Raw genomic sequence first — 21029 nt, 5'->3', positions numbered from 1 at the left:
TTGACAAAATTTGCATTTTCTGCATTGAATTTGTTCTGCATTTAGGTTGAAGGAAACAACTATTTCACAAATGCCTTGTGGAGTAGGCCTAATTGAGTCTGTCTGAGCAGAAGGACAAATTCTTACAAGTAATTCTGGACATTTTGTTACAGAGATGTTTCTTTAAAAACGAAGTAGTGAATGATTTTATCTGTTTTCAACAGCCAGTTCAAGCTATTACACAGTATTTGTCCTATATAGGCAACAAAGTACAAATCATGCCACTTTATTTTGTGCTACTTATTAATTCTTATTAATCTTACTTGTTGCTGCACTGGACCAAATAACAGCAGTAATCCAAGTGTGACAATACTAAAGCCTGTATTGCTTAGCCTAGCTGACTTGAAATAAATTTTAAGCATCTTTTTTAAATCAATGCAAGGCTTCTTTCCCATATTTGCTCTATTCTGTCTATTTGCACACTGGTATTATTATAATCAGTATCACACATTACTAGTGCTAGCAAGGCACTATGTTGGATTTTAGTCAACACCTGAAAATAGCCTTTTATGTTGCATCTGCTAGGAGATTTAATCATTGATTTCCAAATCTGCCCCCTTCCAGTTGCACTACCACACTCAAAAATGTTTGACAGGCTAATGGGCTGCCCATTTCTCCAAACTTGGCTAAGTGCGTTGGGCACTTACACACTTAAGTGATGAATTGTGATGTGGGTAAATGTACACATATTGTTCAAGTATGTATTAAGTGCCCAAGTAAGCAGGAGTTTTAAAAACAATTGGGACAGACTTTGTTGCGTAGTCACTATTTAAAATAATTTATTGTTGTCAGACCACTCTTTATAGCCAGTAATAGGTGTACAAAGATTGATGTGGGCTTGCTAACCAAGGACAACTTAGCTTACTGACGTCATATTCAAATGAACAATTCCAACATGATGCTACAACATGAATAAAACAAAGTTATAACTTTTGTACTTTTGCATTGTCCTCCAGTAAACACATAAGCCGACAACCCTGTGACTGGTGTCAACAATGATCACCAAATTTTGGGTTTGTGTGCTTGACGAAATACCATTCCGGAGTGGTCATAGCGTAAGTTGTGATAAAGTACACATCACTGGGAGGGCACATACCTGCCTCGCGGGACTCTGTAGCCTACCAGCAGAGTTAAAGAACAAATTCTTAACTAGTATTTACATTTGAGTCTTCCCCGGATGGAAACGAGACAGCTACATCAAAACTTCACTCTGGTTACGACTCATATCTCTAGAGGCCTGGGCCGGGAATGTATAATTCGGTATGAGCTACCCTGTAGCAATACGCTTCCATGTAGTTAAATTTGGTGTTATTAAAATAAACTACACAAGCCCCCATATATAGCCTATCACAAAAACCCACAAATCAATAACCCATACGTAAGTTTTAGAATTACTGTTTTACTTCGCGTAACCTTCCTTATCTATAAAAACATACTTCCCTAACACGCATACATACCAACACATCTACAAAATAAAAATGTTCACAAACGGCCATTAAAAAAACCCGTTGGCGCGTCGGCGTACTCACGGCTTCTGCAGATAAATGGTGAGGAAGAACTTGGAGATTCCAACGTTGGAGACAATCCTTTGAGAAACGAGTCGATCCCACACGTGGGTTCTCTCCAGAGTTCGAGCAGTCTTTCCTCGGAATTGTAGAAATTCAGTTGCACATTCGCTCGCCGTTAAGTCTCACGGATGTTCTCCATCCTTCTCCCAACTCTCCATGGCTTCAACTCTCACTAAAACGATCTCCAAACTCCTTTCTTCTTTCTTTAAACATCTCCGACTCAGACTTAAATTTAAAACAATGTTACAAACAAAAAACTCGCAGCCAATCACGTAAAAGATCAAACGAAGAAACCAGAGCCGTCACGACCATAGACATATATGCGTGATCACAACTAATTAACCAATAGGAATATAGAACATAAGCATGGCCATTTGGTATCATAAGTTTTTAAAAAACCACACACATTAGGGACAAAAATTTTACTCCGTGGATTCTTACAAATGTTAACCTGTTTCTACTGTGGTTACGCAAGAAATGGGACATACTTGCGCACTTACTGTACACTGAGGAGGACATGAACACGCACGCCAAGTGCCCAAGCGTGTAAGTATGATCAAGTGCGCATATTGGGGCATCCTCCAAATGTTCGTGTAGGACCTGCTAACTCCCTCGGGTTCCTGGGCATTATGTTAAATAGTCATTTTATGTAAACTTCCCTGCCCATTGAGAAACTCTATCGCATCTGGGACATCATGCACTCTTTCACGTCAGTGGCATTCAAGAGCATTACCAAACTGATTAGCTTCTCCGTTGGTCATTCGAATTTTGCAATGAGGGTAATTATCAATGCGCCTTTTTTCTAGGTTCCTTGATCTGTCAAAATCGAATCTGCAGGACAAGCTCATATCATTGTAAATGAAGGAGGATGTTCAGACCCACATGTCTGGGCCTTGCTGCTGAATCGACGAATCAGCATTTCATTCTTATAATCTTAAATCTATTACAATTCTATGCCAATGTGGCTCCCTCTAGTGGTTTTGGGGGCTCAGAGGTTAAATCAACAGTGCTTTTAGGAATTTTACTTAATCATATTTTGTAGGGCATATTCAGTTTCTGCAACAATGAAGATGCAGTCAGCATCATTGACAAAGATCGCTCTTTCATGTCATTTATTAATAGATTAATTCAATGTTTAACCTGGACATGAATCATGTCATGTCTTGGATGGGCAAGAACATAGCCTGCAGTCATGTTCAGCAATATAATAAAATGAGTGAAGGACTTATGTAAAATATATGAATATATTTGCCATTATTGAAAAAAAAGTTTGACTTGTATCACAGTGGTTGAGGGTTCTGTTCCTAGGTAGTGTACAGCCATAGTAGCCTTGAGTAAGGAATTTGACTTGAATTGCTTGAATAATCAACTGTATAAATGGATACTATGTATAAAATCTGGTATGCATAAAATAACCTTGCCCCAAAAAGGGGTATCCGCGAAGCAAATAAAGAGCATTTGTAAAATTCAAACTTCTTACACTTTCCGAAGGAAAAAAGCAACTCGCTTGGCATGATGAGAGAATTTCAGAGAGAAAGCCATAACCAAAAGCTGCCTCAAAACACATGGGAGCTATTTGTTAAAGATTCCTATGGAGTGAGCGGTGTGTGATGTTGTCTCAGAGAGGTAGTAACAGCAGGGCTGGGGTCCCCTGTGCTTCTCGTGCAGCCCCCCCGAGGGTAACTGCGGGGCGTGAGCTGAGCACAACACGCTCGTAGGAGGGTCCTGCAGGGGGAGCGCGTATCTACCAGCCGGGTCACGGCGAGGGGCCAGGCTGCAGGTTTCGCATGTCGCGCAGATAAATGATGGCTCTACATCTGGAACAGTTCAGTGAATAAATAACGTGATGGCCCATACATCATCGCGAACCTGTGGTGGGGAAGGAGTTTGGAGTAGGGGGGAGATAAAAGTCTTATCGTAACCTCAGGAAACAAACATTCTTACTTGCGCCAGGTGTTTTATCTTCAAGAACAAGGTGCTTTTAATTGAATGCAGAGTCGAGAAAGAGCGACGCGTATGTTATATCCTAAAGCAACACAGCTTTTGGCTTTTGTTCTGACAAACACTGGCTCTGGCCTGTAGTGCCTATTGGGCACACGGTGCCATGACTGAAGTTAGAAAATGTTCAAATGCTCATCAAAAAGTAAATAAGTATAATAAAAGTAAATGTAAATATAAATACATATTGCTCTATGTCACTTGTAGTATAAAATAATTTAATCTATCTGATGTGGCTAAATGATTTCAAGACAGGAACAAAAATGTGTTCAGCAAACAGTCTATAAACAGTGAGCCATAAATTCATTACCTTCGCAAATATGTATAGTTACAAGGGTAACATATAGAAATATTTCAGACTTATTGCTATGCTGATATTAGGTTGGAAAATGCCACAAATGGATCATGTTAGAATTAGTGAAATTACACTTTGATATCCGTTTTCCATTTGATATTAAATATTCAGAGGAATATAACAGACTTCCACATGCAGGCAGATCCAGAGGGCGAGCGAGAGATTGATATAAGGTATGTTTTCCAAAAAGCAGCAGAAATGCTGAAGAAACTATCTTGGTATGAATGAACAGGCTAGTGGTTTTCATAAGGGAATGAAATACAGCATATATTTCTGTTTGTAAAAACAACATCTATGGATTGATATGGCAATACATAAAACAGGAAAAATAAAAATATGTTTTTTTCATTTTCACATATTTTAGAAATAGTTGTACACATTTGAAGTAGACTGCTTGAATGCATTCGACAAATATATAAACTATATATGTGATAAACCTCCTGTGCATTGAGAGAATACCTTTCAATGTTTTGCAGAAATATAATGCAGTACTGTACAGATATACTGTGTAAACAAACTGAACATACGGTGAATAAGAGAATGCTGTGAAATAACAATCTTCAAGCAGTGATAAAAAACAGACCTCATTGTTCAAACATGAAACAGGCTGCACAACAGAGTACAATTGCTTATTTGTCATTGTGCTATGTTATAAAAGTTTACATTTCGCTTGCTTACTGAGACTATTGCCAACCAGTGTCAGTACATTTAAACCAAAATATTGATATGGACTGAAACTGAAATGGCACCTAAAACTGAAATTAATCATAGGCCTATGTTTCGATTATGATTATCTTTGTTTATGTAAAATTACAGAATTACAAATGCTGCTACCTTTGCTACTTGCAACAGCATTACCACTTCATTGATTGAATATTTACCAAAAAAAGAACTGAAGCCTGTGACTGACAGGTTTATGCTCCTCCTCCTTGCCTTATGTACAAGGTCAGAATGAATCCTCAGATTACATCTGCCGCAGTGGGATACAACATCCTCTGCGAAATTAACAGCCTCAGACCCAATTAATGCAGCAAGCAAAGGGGTACAACTGAGGTCACAGTGAGTCATGTGCTGCTGTCCTCATAAGGAGCACAGGGCAGATGGAGTGGGTCACAGGGGAAGTGAAAAGCGTCTGCACAGAGATGCTGCTGTTCTACTGAGATGTTTACCTCTGCCATGGATCCACAAAGACATTTAATCCCTTGTGTTGTCTTGAGGCTGAGGAATACCTTGGCAAGTATCTTGCATGTGATGGAACCCACAAGAGCTGGGTTTGCATTCAGCAGGACATTCAAAACGAAACCATGCCCTGGAATAGAGTTCTCCCAAGTAGAGATTAGCCAATGTACTTTGATAATGCAGAATACTATGACGATATTAAAAGAGGACACTGAATGAACAGTTCTGTGCATAAATATTGTGCAACATGCACCAGATTGTTAATGGCAGTCTAATAAAATGTGTTGTTGTCAAAGGAAAAAAAGAAAAAAACAAGCATGAGAAAAATGCTCTTTAAAAATTCTAAAGACTTAAAGGTTCAATACAGCTTTGACCTAAACAGGATGAATAACTGACAAAAGAACTGATGATAAAATTTAATCGTACCAGCATGGCAATTAATGGGAGATTTCCACATTTTCCTTACAAGGCTATGCTGTATGGTATAAACAGTATAGCCCAAAGCTGTGCCAAATGTTTAGTCGTGCATGCTTTTATGAGCTAATTTTATGATCTTATGAGCTATTTAGCTAATGCTAAATGTTGGCACAATTCATTGACACAATATGCAGTATAAACTGCATCTTAAAAAAGACATGGCTAATCAAAGTACATTATATACCTCACCTGTTGACTTGAGAGAAATGTCCATTTCACACCTCCATTCAGCTGCAGCTGAAGGTAATTAAATTTAGTCCTGTTTAATTATGTGACGGAGAACATGAAATAATGGCTTTATGTAAAATGGAGGATCTAATAAGGTTTTTCTGTGTGAACATTTCAGTCATGATCAATCTAACAAGCAGCAAATTAGAAACCAGTGAAATGTGACATGCTATTTTTCATCAGAGATTCAGTTTAATCAAGAATCATTCAATTAAGCGCTTAACACACTTTAGTCAAAACTGGCGAGTTTTAAATGCATGTGAATAAGACTCATTAAATGTATTGTTTTATGTTGCAGCAGAAAAGGCATCTGCAATTAACTGGAATCAGGCAGATATAGCATCAGTATAACTGCCTCTTCTTGGCTATTAAATGAAAATGCTGCACTCCAACTGCAAGAATCTTAACAGTAAACACAAAAGCGAGAACATTTTTTTTTACCATTCCATGAAATTAAATTATTAAATTATTTAATTATGGTCTTAATTATGGTCAAATTCTATGCTGGAAGAATCAAAGGAGGAGCATTTTTAAAACAGTGTAAGCAATCAACAATTTAGAGGACACAACCACATATGCAACATAATCCGATACCTTAAGAACAGCACAGTGTGGCAAATTGCTTTTCAGATGAGATTTGGAAGGGAATTCTAATTGTGTGTGTGGCTCAAGAGAAGCTCGCAAACACCAGCAGAATAACCAGGTGCAAGAAATCCTGTCACACCCTCTTCATTTTAATACAGAGGTGAATGTAGCACAGACTATGATGTATATAGTTTGACCAAGTATCATGTATCATTTAGCAATATTTTAAATAGGAAACTTCACCGTTTTTTTCATCCATCCATCCATCCATCCATTATCTATACCTGCTTATCCTGGTCAGGGTCACGGGAGGTGCTGGAGCTTATCCCAGCGTGCATTGGGCAGGAATACACCCTGGACAGGCCACCAATCTATTGCAGGGCACACGCACTATTCACTCACACACTCATACCTATGGGCAATGTAGGGTTTTCAATTAGCCTACCTGCATGTCTTTGGACTGTGGGAGGAAACCGGAGTACCCGGAGGAAACCCACGCGGACACGGGGAGAACATGCAAACTCCACACAGAAAGGCCCCAAGCCGAGATTCGAGCCCATAACCTTCTTGCTGTGAGGCGACAGTGCTACCCACTGCACCACATATATTCATATATTTATAAATTTGATCTTTGGATACCTTGTACCTATAAATAAATGTGAAATGTGAAATAAAGCACAAGGAATTATCATTCAGTGGTCATTCATTATTATTTATAAGGCTAGAATATTTAGAGATTTTTGAAGTAGCACAAAAAAGCAACAACAAATAAGTAAAAACACAGTGAACCTCTTGTTATAGAATTTCTTGGAAATACGTCCACACAGAACAGATACATCCTAATTGTTGGTGATATGTCTCAGATCATGCTAATTTACTGCAGTGTCCTGTGTCTTGTCTGTATGAGATGATGTTTGAGACACAGTAGCCGTTTCGCAGTTGCTTGTTTCTGGGTTTGGCTCTGTCCGTATGGATTTTCCTTGTGGCATTTCTGCTTGATTGCCCTATCGCCCAAAGTCCAAAGGCATGCTCTCTAACTAAATGCTTCATAAATTATTTCCCCTCTGTGTATGTGTCATGTGATTAGCTTGCCCCGTATGGGGTTTCACACCACAGCTTACAGTCACTTGTGGCACATCTGAGTGCAACTGAATCAAATACAATATTCTATTTAGCCATTGCTGCATGGTCACCAAAATCTACAAGTCACACATATCCCCTACGACACTCAAGTAATTGCAACCGTATCTGTTTGAACTTATTGCGTATTGCCATTTGTTGCCTAATGTTTTTAAACCTTTTCTCATGCGCTTTTAAGCCACTCTATATTAGTCAATATAACAATAATTGAATGTAATGTTCACATAATGTAAACTGATATTTTGAGTACCCATATATACATTACAATGTCGGATTTCTCAGAAGAATGGAAGATGAAAGCAGGTGAATTCCTCTTCTGTTCCTAATTAATGTCTTTCAGTATCTCACGGGCAATGGATTCACCAATTAGTAAAATACCAAATTTCCCCACAAGACTACCGTACGTGTCCTATATATTAGCTTTGCAGTTAAACCTTGCTTTAAACCTCAGCCAGATTAAGTCATGGCGCTAATGAGATGCTTCAGCTTAGAACAAATTTGCACCTGTAACCTGCGGAAATATAGCCGTAGCAGTTGAAAAATTGCCTTGATGGTTTTCTGTGCCACAAAAATTTATCTTTGAGATGATTTTATTGCATGGTTACCCCAGGCAATTAACTCAATAAATCTTAACTGTCAGGGAGCTGGCTCAGCTCCAACAATAAATGAAATGCTCAGAACCAGTAAATAAAAAAGGGTTTGAGAAATCTAATTTAGGAAATTATTTAGCAGGTGGGCTTCACGCTCAGCTAGAAGACCTTACTCTAATAACGAGTCTTTAAAGGAGCATTTATTCACACATCAGAAACATTATCAAGTAATATGTACGGATATGAATGCACATCTCCAGTGATAAGCAATGAAATAAGTATATTAATCTCATGAACAATGAAAGATACACCATTAGACAGAGCAGTAACAAAAGAAAATTTATATTTGGATTGTGATACTGGTTTTATTATTTAGAGACAATGAATATATATTTTTAGATATGCTCATTTTCCCTAAATAAACCTAGTATCACAATCCAAATATAAAATTGACATATATACACAGAAATAGATATAAATATATGCACACATACACACACACACACACACACACACACACACACACACACACACAAAGTGAGCTCTTGAATGTTTGGCACAAAGACCTATTTTTTCTTCACTTGGTATTTTAGATTTGCAATAAACCAATTCACATGTGGTAAAAGTGCAGATTCTCAGCTTTATTAAAGGGTAGTTTGGTTCTACCATGTAGAAATAAAATTTTACACATAGCCTCCCAATTTCAGGGTACTATAACAGTTGGCACAAGTGACTTTGCAGGTGTTTCTGATCAGTTATGTGTATTCAATTGCTTCCTTGTTGAAGGTATAAGAGAGCTTACAGCATCTAGTCTTGATTCTTGGCTTTTGATTGCCATTGGAGTCTATTATTGCTGTTTGTGAACATGAGGACTAGAGCGGTTCCAATGAAAGTCAAGGAAGCCATTATGAAGCTGAGAAATAAGAAAAACAACTGTCAGAGACATATGCCAAACCTTAGGCTTATCAAAATCAAGTGTGTGGAACATAATTAAAAAGAAGGAGCAGCTGTGAGCTCAGTAATTGCAATGGGTCTGGTAGGCCAAGGAAGACCTCTTTTGGTGATGAACAAAGAATTCTCAATATAATGAAGAAAAACCTGCAAACATGTCCATCAGATCAGAAACACTCTTCGGGAAGCAAGTGTGGATGTGTCAGTCACTACTGTCAGCACAAGGCTTCACAAACGGAACTACAGAGGCTACACTGCAAGATGCAAACCACCAGTTAACCCAAAAACAGGATGGCCAAGTTAGTTTTCTCTGTAGGCTACCTATAAGAGCCTGCAGAGTTCTGGAAAAAGAATTTTTTAGACAGATGAGACCAAGATTCACTTGTATCAGAGTGATGGCAAGAGGTAAGTGTCGAGGCTGAAAGGAACTGCCCAAGATGCAAATCACCCCCCCCTCATCTGTGAAACGTGGTTGTGGGGGTGCTATGGTTTGGGTATGCATGGTTGCCACAGATACTGGCTCACTTGTCTTCATTGATGATGTAGCTGCTGAAATAATCAGCAGAATGGATTCTGAAGTGTGCAGAAGCATCGTATCTGCTCACCAGAGAAAATACTCAGCACCTGGAGATGTCTATGAGTCACAGACTTCAAGCAGCCATTGCATGAAAAGCATATGTGGAAAAGCACAAAGCATGACTACTTTCATTTGCATAACTTTAATATGTCCCAAGCATCATAGTGCTCATCAAATGCAGGGGCTATATATAAAAAGTGCTGCACGGTGAAACCAAAATGTATTAAAAAAATACCCTTGAGTTAAAGCTGAGAATTAAAGCTGCACTTTAACCGTGTGAATTGGGAGTACAGAGCCAAATCAAGAGTATTTGTCCCAAACATTATGGAGCTCACTGTATATGTATCTATATATATAATCCAATTTTCCCCCTGGGATAGCTGTGAGAATCATTCCCTGGACTCTATCTATTCACTGTATATATTAGAAAACCCTTTGTTGATTACTGGAGGGTATAACAGGTTAATGCAGTATTAGTGCTGCGGAAGAGGTCTTTATCCCTAATGGGAACAAAGAACACACACATCGCTGTGATCCACACAACACATTTGCTTTCCTGTGATAATGATAACGATCATAAAAAGAATCAATTTGCAGCCTATCAATTTAAAGGCATCAAGATTACAGCGTTGTGGTTTACATCTCACCAAATGCTCTCCCTGGAGCTAGCCAAATGGATTCACGTGAGAGTCACTCGCAGTATGGGTTGGTAAAACACATAAAATGTGCCGTGGGGCGCCAGTTAGCAACAGCTCAGTATTGAGAAGGCACTGCAAAAACCTTAAGTCAGCATAAGCATTTCGTGTGTGGGAACAGTGTTTTCCTCAAACAAAATATTCTGGTGCAAAAGTAACAGACCACGTAAGAAAAAATAAGAAGTTAACATCCTCCTGCAATGGCTGGAGTATGTTACCCCCTTTTTACCCCCTAGTGTTAAAACATCAGTATTGCAATTAAATGCTGAGGGAGCCATTTTATGAGTGAAGGAAAAGACTAAACTGCTTGAAAAACAGAATGCCTTCAATTTACAGAAATGTTTAATAAAAACTTCTTTTTCCAATTTTTTCATTTCCATACAATAGCATAATTAACCCTCTTATAGAGAAGCAATTATACTGGTTATACATTTTTAGAGAGACATTAAACATTTAAAAACAACAACTCTTACATTTTTGTACAATACATATGACAGTTTTCTTATAAAATAAACATACAATAAGCAAAAATAATACAATTAAAAAAATCTCTGCAGAACTCGTAACTTGTGCAACACATTTGAAATACAAAGCTAACCAGGCAGGAAAGTTTCTTTATACACAAAGCAATAGAAAATTAACAACTATACAATATTTAATCAACAGCATAACAATTACCCTGCTCTGTACAAAAAAACAAACAAAAACTTTACAAGGAGAGCATGCTTGGAACAAAGACATCTTCTGCCATTGCAATTCATGAGTACAAAGTCCTTCCTCGCCTGCCAAAACTCAATGAGGGTGAGACGGCTATTGACTTAGAATAGTAACCCTGTTCTCCCCTGACATTTAATCAAGATCAAGCATCCATTAAGGAAATAGGTAGCATTTCTATAAAGCTCAGGCCTCCGGATAAAAGGTTACTCTGTTTACCAGTGAATGTCAGCTTAGCCAATAAATGTTTACCGGAAAAATTTGTAGTTCCTTATAAATTGTCTCGTATGTACACAGTTTTATCATACTGTTGAGCAAAGGCTAAATCATAAAGGACTATATCACAATAGTGACTGATTATCCATTCAGCTTTGAACATGGAAATGTGACTTCCTTCCTTCTTATGAAAATGACTTTATGACTTTGACTCTAGTTTAAATTTGTATGTTTGGGAGATCAAAATACTGACTATACAGAATCTGACAATTATGAAATAGGTCTAACAAAATCATGACATTTCATAAGGTGAATATACAAACAATGTTTTAGGTCATCCTGAAACCGTCCATTGAATTTCTCTTTTAGAGATCATTTTAGGAGTAGGAGGTACAGCAATGTATAGAAAATGACTTTGTTTTGCCATAAGGAAACTTGCATTTTCTTTGAAACAATACGCACATTATCACAACTGTTCCCTCTTTGAAAAACAACTTGATAACAGAAGCTAAGGTAACACACTCTGGGTCAGATTGAATTTAATTATAATGTGGGAACAGAACACGTAACTAGATAGAATACAAAACACCAGACAGCCAGAAGGTGAAACATTACACATCTGTAATAGTTTCAAGGCAAGTTACTTCTGCTGCAGTTATAATTTCCATCAGTTTTAGGGGGACTGCAGTATATTCATATAGTAACTATTCTTAAGACAGAAGAACATGGAACATTTAGTTTTATTGTACAGATATCGACAGTTAGCATTGGTAGACCGTTGTAATTTTCCCAAGTACCGTACAGTCCATGAATTTATTTTACAAGTTAAGGGACACTTGGATGAATAAAACATTGATGAAAGACTGAACTTTAAATTTGAAAAAACATTTTAATCTGAACTACAGTCAGAGTCGATCTTGACAAAATGAAAGCCAGTACTAATAACACAACACCTCATGTACCTTGATGTACCTTCTGCAATTTGATGTCATTCTCTCTCTGCTGCTCCAAATGGCTTTTCTAGAGTGTATATTTTTCTATTTTACATAAAAGGGATATTGTATGTTATTTTGTATCACAGTTCAACAAGTCAAGAATCAGCATTAAATTACTGGAAGTTTAATTGACCGACGCTGTGCATTATCTTGTGTTAAGTGCTATTTACAGTGCTTCATCGTGGAGTTAACAGGATGCTACCTGCTGGTATGATTTAATAATGAAGATAACTTGCATTGAAGCACATAAAACATAGGAGTAGGAAAGACTGTAATTTGCCAGAGACAAGACTGAAACACTCTTGCTTAGGAGTCTGTGTCATTTTCAATCCAAAATGAAAGGCAACATTTTCAGATTTCTTAAAATAAACAGAACCTCAAACAAATGTGCAATGCTAGGCCTTTTTAAAAAATAGCAATGCCCTGGTAGTTGCGATGAATGGTCCACAGACACACAGTGATAAGTTTGATTGAATCATACAAATCAGGCCAGTGGTTGAAACAGCTACCTCTACTTTTTCATTATGTTTGCAGAATAACATATTTTTGAAGGTCTCTTTATATTTTCAGCTCAAAGACAGGGGAGATTGGCACTCTTGTCCATATTTATAAAATATAAGTATGCACAGGACAGTAAAACAAACATTAATAAATAAAATCCAGTACCTATTCACATAATTAACTTGCACTTTGTGATGCATAAATAATTACTAATGCACATTTTTAAAAAATATAACGTATATTGCAATTGAAGGATTGTTCAATGACAGCTTCAGGTGAAGCTTACTTTATGATCACCATGGTGCCAAAACATTTAAATTTGAAATAACTTTGATTTAAACAAATTTCTGTTAACATAAGTGGAATAAATCCAAGTAACTCCAAATGAGACATAGTATTCCAAAAAGAAAAAAAAAAAATGAAAGTTTGGGACTACGCTGTTTGTAATCAAACTCCCATTAATTACAAGCCATATCTACTTGTGAACAACTGATTTGCAGCGCAGCTAAACTGCAAACTTCAGATGTTAGCCAATATTTTAAGGACACTAAACAAGAAGGCCACATTGTGAATGTTAATGTTGTAGCTACTTTTCATTTTTATCGCCCTTTTGTTTGGTGAGAGTTGGTCTCTCATTTGTATCATTGTTTTAGGGCAAAAGGGGGCATTCTAAGAATAGCATTGATTTTTAATCTCAACGGTTTTCTATCTCCAAATTAGCTTGTGGCAGGTACTGCCAATGTAGGCACTTGTTTATACTCTAGGATGGATGAGCCTCAGAGAGCCAGTGTTAGCTGGTGCTGACTGGCAGCCAAAAATGGGCACACATTTTCCAGACAGAATGGCTTGTCTCTGGCACAAGAAGGAGCAGCTGTGGAAAAAGCCACTCGAAATGTACAAACTGCCCCCTAAAAAGGGACGACAGTTGGTAATTTTGGACTGGAAGCGAGAATTTCAGAATTTGCATAAAATTAATATACACAACTTCTTTTCTGGTGTTTACACAGGCAGATGATTGTAACATTGTAAGCCAAGTTATTTTGTCATGAAAATATCAGACAAACATTGTTCTTACAGAAATTATGGATTATGGGAAAGGGTGTACTTGAAACTCAAACTAATTAGCTTTGCAGCACTTTTTGGACTGAATCTTTTTCGGCTATAGTTATAATCAGCATTACGCATTTTGTACAGTTATTTATGCTTACCTGCATATTGCTATTTGTCCTTGGAGTGGAAATCGACTGCTATTGCATATTTTTGCTTCTTTAAATAACAATTAGCATTATTTATTAAATTATTGCAAATCTCAAAACACTGCTAATGAATTCAATACGCTACAGGTTGTTGGTTTATGGAAAATGGCAAGGCTTTGGAGTCACTAATTGTTTGCTTTTGTTTTTGTTATTTGTTTGCAACCAACAGCACAAGTGAAATTTAATTAGATATTTGGAATAAATATGTCACACATTTTTGATTTTTTAAAGCCAGAGCAGTTAACAGCATTTTCAATAAAAGCGATAGAAATAAATAAGTGTGGAATCATGAAAAATAAAAATCGAATATACCAATATGGTATGGAAAAATCCTTTAGATTCATTCTTGTTGGTTTATATAGTCTAATAGCTTCCACTGGATAATGAGGCACTTTGTATTGTATCATAGTGAAAGGAACATTTCACGTGCATACATACACACACACACACACACACACATGCATGCATACGCACACACACACACTCATCATCATCACCACTGGTCCACAAGAACACATCGGGCTTTAGCTAGGGCTGATGATGAGCCTCTGGGAATTCCCTTCCCAAAACCATCACCATATTGCACACAAAGCGCACTGCACATACGTTCCCATCAAAAACTAAACAAACAAAAAGATGTTCATAAATTACCTCAAGGTGCTGTGAAAAAAACTGAAGAATTACCATGACAACTAATTGACACTACGATTGAAATTGAAAACAGCATATTAGTCTACCACACTTAAGGACAAATATGTAGGTTAGCTGCACTATCAATGGTCCTGGTTAAGACACATGCTCAACAATCTCCCTCAGATCAACATCTGTAAATGCACAGTAAAATAAACCTCTGTGCTGTATACTGAAATGCAAGTAGTTAAACTGAATGACACGTTTGAAAAGGGACTGCTAATTGATCCAGAGTACCCCACCAAGAAGACCGTGTGGCAGTGTGGTGCAGATGCTTAAATGGGAACTAACTGTCCAGACCAAGGTTATTATCTCAGCCAGGTGGAGCCTGGAGGGGATCATGCATTTGGACACGTATGTTTGTGCGTGTGTGTGTGTGTGTGTGTGTGTTTGTGCGTGTGTGTTTGTGTCACTGTCCGCAGCTAATCTCGCATACTGCTGGGCCGATCAGCCTAATATTTGTTGTGCATGCTGACAGCAGGCCAAGGACCTGAATTCTCAAATATTTTGCAAATCGGTCAACGACAAGTATTTTATTTGAATTAATTTCCATCATTGTTGTCCATTGAAATAGATTGAGTGCTAACTCCTAACCGGCCACTAAGGGCTGCAAGTGATCAACAACTGCTTCCATTTGGAATGCCTGGCGGAGATCTGCACTCTACTGAGTGCACTCTTCTAGTTATAGTTTTATTTTTAAATTGAGTTTTAAATTTAGTTTAGTTTCGATTCCACTGTCTAATTTAGTTTAGAGTGTTTGCTAGTTTCAGTTTTTCAATGTATTCCAGTTTTAGATTAGTTTAAATTTTTAACATATTAATTATTATTATTATTTTTAGTATTTTTTATTATTTTCAATTTGATTTGCAAGCCATGTACCCCACTACCTACAACAACCATACGTTTGTATTTGTCAATTCATGTATTATACTCAAAGTAAACATATTTTCTCAGATCGCTATTTAATGCTAGCCATAATGGTGGTGGGTAATATCCCCAACAACCTCAGGGTTTGGAGTGGGACTACCATCTTGCAACATACAGAGAGCTCAATAGTGTCTGGAACAAAGACATTTTTTTCTTGCTTTGGCTTTGTACACAATTTTAGATTTGTAAGCAAACAATTTACTTGCGGTTAAAGTGCAGATTCTCAGCTTTTATTAAAGGGTATTTTTATACACTGTGGTTTCACCATGTAGAAATTAAAGCACTTTTTATAGTCCCCCATTTGAGGACACCATGTCTGGGACAAATGGTTTCACAGGTGTTTCTGATTAATCAGGTGTGTTCAATTGTGCTCTGAAATCAGGGGCTACAGTATATGTTTGTAATTGTATGTAATTTCAACATGGAGAAACTAAAGTGCATGGAAATACCATTAAATAAAAGTGGAGAATGTGCTCTTTGATCACGTGTATTATTTGATTACAAATCTAAAATTGTGGCGTACAGAGCCAAAAAAAACAAGTATTTGTCCCAAACATTATGAAGCACAACGTCATTTCAATTAACAGAGAAAGGATCATTTTATTAATGTCAAAATATATACTCTCATACACGCTTGCGACCAGATCAAAACCAAAAATATTAATATTTGTTTCATATGATATATTTATATTAAATATATACATTTTTATATATTCGTTTTTGTTTTTAATTTCAGTTAATAATAATTACCTTGGTCCAGACACAGTGAAGATGAAGAGACTATTATCCTGCCAGTCAGATTAATAATGTACTCTGCCTCAGGCCTATGCTAGCCCTTACAACTGTGGGTAAGAACACAATAAAATCTACTCACACTGTGACATAACATATACACATATATAGGAAAAAAGGCCAGGTAATCTCTTTTATGGGGTGGGAGCTAATGTAGTGTTTCAGAAAGCTGTACTGTTAAATAAATTAAAACAGTGTTTTCTGTCCCATGCAATCATGGGAAGTCTAGTTCCTGATCTTACCAAAAATGAATGCTTTTAATGAATCAGTAACACTGAAGGTTAACTTTACTTGTGATACCTGCTACCAGTGCTTTCACAGATGGATATGCAATGTTCAAGACTATTTGGCAACACGCACATTGTGCTCTTCCCTATTTAAAACTAAGGTATTTCTCATAAAACTAGTAAGTTAGACCTCTGGTTTCTAATAGCCTGCTAACTTGATATATTGTGATTCATATATTTGCAATTTGCCCAGTTAATGAAATACTATTTTACTTCATGTCTTAAACACAAACAGGTATATATCTCCCACTGCAAAACAGTTGTGAAGCGCAATCTTAAGTAGCTGACTGAAATACATTATATGGTTTGTTACAGATGATTATGGTCTTCTTTTTTAAATGGCAAAAAGAAAATATAGCATAACTCAGCCTTCAAAGGAGGTTGTGAGTTACTGCTAATTATTCTCAGAGTGGACTGAAAGGACCTTGTGCGGATGTTCCGTAAAAATATTTAGAACTATATATTTTTGAAGGGAGGGTTCTAAACATCCATCCAACCTGGAGGTGTGGTTAAACTTTCTGGCGAAGGAAACAATTGTTCCAAACAAGGAGAAAATTGTGAAGAAAGGTGACCTTGGGATAAAGATGGAGCACGCGAGCTACAGTGCTGGAGGAGCGGGGCGAAGGCAGCCAGGTCCTCCGGGCTTTTATTGGTGGAGATGCGTATGCTGGTAGAGGTAGTGATGGAGGTGTGAGTGACGTGGCGCTCCAGTCCCAGCACTATAAGAGCTGCGCCTCTATCCGCAGCCAGTGCAGCCCTTGGCGCACGTAGCGCACCAGTTCTGTCATGCTGCTGTGTTGGGTCAATGGCTCCATTACTGAGTTCAGTTCCTGAAAGAACTCTGCAGGAAGAGAGAGAAGGAGAGAATGAGAGAAAGAGAGAGAGAGAGAGAGAGATAAACAGAATGTTCAGAAACATGGATGTTCATGTCAGGCTCTACACATTTCAGGCTGAGTAGAGGTTCTTGCTAAGCTTTAAACATCAACAGGGACACCTGTGAATGATCAGTGATTAAATTCCAATACCATTTTGCTATTTTGACACTGAAGTGCAATAATGCTTAGCAACAGAAAACAACTGAAAGGAGGTAAAACCAAATGAGCTCATAACTCAAAAGCTCAAACTGAAGTTACAGTCATGAACAGGCCTTGTCAAAGGAGTTTCCTCTTTTTGAAGCCACCAACCAAACATAAAATTCTTTCAGCATAAGCCAGAAACTTGCACTTTGTTCAGGTCTAAGCAGGGTCCATTGACATGTTGTTGCCAGATTAAGCAACTGGTATAATGTTTCAACTATATCAAGTGAGAACACTCAGGAGTAGAGTGCAAATTGCTTAATCAGGATATTTGTTATTTAAGATGTAGCTTTAAAGTCATTTATTTATGTTAGACTACAAACAAAAAATAAATAAATAAATTGGGACTACATAATGCTGCTGTCAAGTCAAGCCATTTTCTTCTAAGTGGATATATTTCAGTGGTGTAGTTAATGCTGTACTGTGTTATTGTCCACTTACATTTTTAATGAACACAGTCTTGAATACAAGTTGTTGTTTAAATGCAGAAAGAGCATTATGCATTTTTGGCAAGCAAAAGCCCACTGTCAGATGGCGAACCTCTAATTGCTAATCAAACAAAAATAAAGCATTGTTCTGACCTGAAAGTCAAAGCTGTGTTTATGTATTATAGAACTGTGTATTGTAATCCTCACTATTATATGATAAAACAAAAATAACCATCCAACCAAAACAGAAAACAACACTATTCTGACTGGTTAAAAACACCGCATTTTGCTTCCCTGGCTCAGACGGCTCAGAATCTCTTTACAATGCTTCAATATTATGCTATACTTACAGTATACATTTTCTGAAGAGTAGGAGTGGTGATTGGACCAGGCTTCCCCTGTCTAATCCATTGTAAAAAGGCTAAACTGATCCTAGATCAACGCTCTCATTCTTAGATGTTTAGTACATTTCTCCACAATTTATATTGCGGTGGAAGTGCAGTCCTGTCTGAATGCCTGACTGAGTTTTACTCAGGACTGCTTTGTACAGTGTTCTGAGCCCACAGACACAGCACCTGCGGAGAATTCTTCGCAGGCATGAGAGTGCAGGCGTTTACGGGGGCCTTTCGCGCCCGGTCACCTTGGCTTTCCCGGGAGAGCTTGTCGGCGGTGTCCCAGTGCTCGTAGCTGCGCAGGACGTTGCTGGTGATGTTGACGTGGCTGGCGGCCATGTGGTGGATGCGCTGGGGGATGGCCACGCTGCCGCCGGAGGAGGAGGAGGAGGAAGAGGAGCCGACCGGGCCCCCGCTGCTGCTGACCGAGCTGACCGGCGACGGGCTCAGGGACATGGGCGACGGGGTCCCCGTGCTCCTGAAACGGGGCGGGCGAGCCGAAGGTGAGACCGCAAAACCCCGCCCAGGACGCACACACCACCAAACGCACTTTGTTGTGCACGTGCCACAGAGTGTACACTGTTACGCGTATCTAACAAAGGCAAATGACTTCATCTAGCAAAAGCCAAAGTGCACTTCTGTTGCATAAAACCACATTTGTAATTCCTGCTCAAATCTGTTTATCTGGGAACATTACAGGGACATGCTGTGAATCCATTTACAAGTGCCTTTCAAGTGTCAGACATTAAGGGAACATCAAAAATACGCCTTGATGCATTCAGATCGATATCTTCACACAAGGCGGCTACCTGAACAATTCAAATTCTGATTGTTGAAGCAGGTAATATGTGAAGGGTGCCCCAACATCAATCCTACTGCGTTTTGCCCGAAGGACAGAGTGTAATGCTATTAAGGAAATCAATATTGTTCGTAGTTTCCCCTCCGGTTCCTCGATCCTGGGTGGTCTCTGCATGGTCAGCACTTATCCTTTACATCTGCACACAGACATTGTGCATTTAGCCATCAACGCTTTTTCATGAAGCTCACCCGTTAATCGGCACCACTGATTTGACTTGCCTGACTGTCAAACAGCAAGCTTTTTTTTTTTTTTTTAAACCAGACACGTATGCCCTAAATCTCTGTGGGCCACCTCCAGGCATAAATAAGTGGAAATATTCATCAGTCTTCGCAAAAACCCAAACAAGCAGACTCTGGGTCCTGTAATTCAGTAATAAATTGAAACTCGTTTGTGAAGTTAAATTATGTCCTTTCTCAACAGCTCGGTTCGTTTACTGGGCTCTTTGGGGTTCTGCTCAAATAAACAGTCCCCTATAAGGATGAAAAATGGAAATAACCCATGACTGATGATTGCTGAGGACAAAAAAAAAACAAGACCAGGTCAAAACCTAGTATATGGCTGGACCGGCCGACCAATGGTGTAACTTCATCACTCAGTGACTCAGTCACAGACATTCGCGTTTGTAGGGCTGGCCCCGCTGTTGCGGTCCAGCCAAAAAGAAACAAGTTTGCAAGCTGGAGTCAAATCCTAATGTTGACTGCAGTCCCAGCATGTAGAGCAGACAATAGCATTTAGTATTTAGCAGTGCAGTATACACGCTTACGTTTCCACGATAAACAAAAGGCAGAGACAAGTGTGCGAAGATAACTGTTTTGACAGTTCATCTCAATGTGTAGCATTGTAAGGGCCAAAGGGAGACAATAATCTTGAGTTGTTTCCACAGCCCCCCTTCCCAGACCCTGGTGGGTGGCCATGGATTGGCTGGGAGAGCACTAGGTTGGCTTTTGCATGCTCCCTTTGCCGATCCATCACCTGGATTCAGTGCTGATTTAAACATCCTGGAGAAATGCCTCATCCCAGGGGAATGCTCTTAGCTGTGCGTTTGGGAAAAAGACTGGCGGAAAAGTCGTTTCATCTTGAGGGGCAAATTATGGTCCAGGTCTGAGGCTAAAAATTTTACCCTGTCCCACGTTGAACAGTAACTAATGCGAAAAACCTCTTAAAGGACACGGAAAGGCAAACTATGTTTACATTACGCCGCTTACGTTATTTGTACACACAATCCATTTTATATGGCTGGATATTTACTGAAGCCATTCAAGTTAAGTGCCTTGCTCAAGGGTACAACAGCAGTGCCCCACCTGGGAATCACACAACCTTGGAGATATAAGCCCAGTTCCCTCACAACTTCCGCCCGTGATCATGGAAAAACATTTTATACAGGGTGTTTCATTTAATGACGATGCAGAATGCATTCAGCCACCACGCACAGCGCGCATATCAAAGTAAATGTCGTGTCGGTCATGTGACATTCGGGATAAGCAGGAGCGCTAATGGGACCTGGCTACACATGA

The 21029-nt window shown here is 38.5% G+C and overlaps 2 protein-coding genes across 6 annotated transcripts in view; both read right to left on the bottom strand.

The window, feature by feature from the left end:
* The window catches only part of LOC135263033 (lysozyme g-like), a 34021-nt gene extending 32124 nt beyond the window's left edge, over positions 1-1897 (bottom strand). The window contains exon 1 of one of the 2 annotated variants that reach the window (XM_064350591.1): positions 1569-1897. The gene's annotated coding sequence lies outside the window, so the exon portion shown is untranslated. The remainder of the gene's footprint in view (positions 1-1568) is intronic. The other variant, XM_064350590.1, reaches the window with a different exon arrangement.
* Positions 1898-10706: 8809 nt separating this feature from the next.
* LOC135263031 (AF4/FMR2 family member 2-like) overlaps positions 10707-21029 on the bottom strand; it is a 166841-nt gene continuing 156518 nt past the window's right edge. For all 4 annotated transcript variants that reach the window (XM_064350577.1, XM_064350578.1, XM_064350579.1 and 1 more), the window contains 2 exons: positions 18905-19134; positions 10707-17601 (listed from right to left, as the gene is read on the bottom strand). In XM_064350577.1, coding sequence (XP_064206647.1) covers positions 17480-17601; positions 18905-19134 — 352 coding nt within the window. In that variant the 3' untranslated portion in view covers positions 10707-17479. The remainder of the gene's footprint in view (positions 17602-18904; positions 19135-21029) is intronic.

The sequence above is a fragment of the Anguilla rostrata genome, chromosome 9 (assembly GCF_018555375.3).
Source record: "Anguilla rostrata isolate EN2019 chromosome 9, ASM1855537v3, whole genome shotgun sequence".
Classification (NCBI taxonomy): Eukaryota; Metazoa; Chordata; class Actinopteri; order Anguilliformes; family Anguillidae; genus Anguilla; species Anguilla rostrata.
Note: the sequence above shows the minus strand (reverse complement) of the source record. Positions and strands in the feature narration are given on the sequence as shown.